Source organism: Mus caroli, chromosome 16 (genome assembly GCF_900094665.2).
Source record: "Mus caroli chromosome 16, CAROLI_EIJ_v1.1, whole genome shotgun sequence".
Taxonomy (NCBI): Eukaryota; Metazoa; Chordata; class Mammalia; order Rodentia; family Muridae; genus Mus; species Mus caroli.
The window spans coordinates 53,100,612-53,102,213 of NC_034585.1; the positions used below are offsets into that span (position 1 = coordinate 53,100,612).

At 31.5% G+C, this 1,602-nt stretch overlaps 1 protein-coding gene across 3 annotated transcripts in view; it reads left to right on the top strand.

Moving 5' to 3' along the window:
- Positions 1 to 1,408, top strand: part of Abi3bp (ABI family member 3 binding protein) — a 211,814-nt gene extending 210,406 nt beyond the window's left edge. For all 3 annotated transcript variants that reach the window (XM_021184505.1, XM_021184507.1, XM_029470388.1), the window contains one exon: positions 219 to 1,408. In XM_021184505.1, coding sequence (XP_021040164.1) covers positions 219 to 334 — 116 coding nt within the window. In that variant the 3' untranslated portion in view covers positions 335 to 1,408. The remainder of the gene's footprint in view (positions 1 to 218) is intronic.
- The last annotated feature ends 194 nt before the right edge of the window (positions 1,409 to 1,602 follow it).

The following is a 1,602-nucleotide window of genomic DNA, read 5'->3' on the forward strand; positions in this document are numbered from 1 at the left end:
GGGCTACCAAAACTACTCTGATATACAGTACTGACTTGCTAAGAAAAATGTCAACACTCAAGCCCTATACTGCATATCAGATCCACTATAGCTATTGATTTTCTAAATTACTTTACTTCACTCAGAATAATCTTCCGCCACTGAACAGCCTTACATCTGTGAATAGTGTGGGCAAAAATATGAACGCTCTATTAAACTGAACTATTTTTTCCTCTTAGGCTATTTCAGAGCTGTTCGTCAGGAACCTGTCCAATTTGGAGAAATAGGTGGTCATACCCAAATCAATTATGTCCAGTGGTATGAATGTGGGACCACAATACCTGGAAAATGGTAGATGCAACAAAATTATTTCCAAAGTACTTCTGGTTCATTATCGCAAAAAGAAACACTAGCATAAGAAAAAGAACCCATTGGAGACAGTGGTATGTGCCACACCTATGCAAAGCTATTTTTGTTTACTATGTGTAAGTTTGCAATCTGATAGATGTTTATTATTAGAAAAGATTACTGAGGATATTTATCAGGTTTTTTACAAAGTCATTTTTAAAAAGCAAGATTAACATTAATAGAATAACATTTTAGGGAAGCTGGCTCCCTAGTCATATTTTAAAAGATCATTTGTATATTATTTATCACACTGTTGTAATGTTTTCAGATACTTTTATAACAAAATTGTCAAAAATCTTTAATCTTTATAAAAAATATTTACTTTATTGATGTGTACGTGTTGTTGGTGAATTAATTCCATAAATCTCTTCTTGGTTTAACTTATTGGATGAAATAATCTTCAGCATATACATGTGACAGAAAGTCGTTCAAATACTTACGCTGATGTAAACTTCCATTTTATGTATGAATGCTAATATTTCCATAAGTTACCAGCAAGTTACTGCAAAAAGCCTGAATCTATACAATTTTATTTCAGTCAGAAACAACTGATAATCTGATATGTGTCAAATGATAAATGTCTTTTTCTTCTGTACCCATACTACAAATACTTTCTCTAGCTCTTCCTTTAAGCAGGTTTTTTAAACGGCTCTATGGTTCTATTCAAGCTGTGTGTAGAGACTGAGTGTGAAGTCAGCGTGAAAAGATAATGCATGGTGAGAAGCTATTGTTTTATAGGATATAGGATATATTTATATGTTTAGGCCATGAATGAATGTATCACAGAATGTTTTTGTGAAACTGTTTACTTAAGCTGTAACAAAACTGACTTATTTCATGGGAAAAAAAAAAAAAGCATTGCTTTCCTTCATGTGTGGGAGGGAGCCAAGAAAATTATTGCTTGCCGTGAAAAGACTTTTCTCTGTATGTATCTTTCAACATGCTTCAGTTTTATCAATGCTACATTTTGTATTTTCAAACAAGTATAAACACTGCAATAAAAAGTAGGTTTTTAAAAACATTCTGAATAGTTTGCCAATATGTAAATACACCTTTATCTCCATAAGGAAAATCAGAAAATGAAGAGCTTCTGAACCCATACTGTATTTATAGTCTAAGTTAATCAAATTTATTATATGAATGGAAATCAATTTCATTAATTCTATAAAATGACTATTTTCTTTATGTGTTAAATAATTAGGCTACAAGACACAG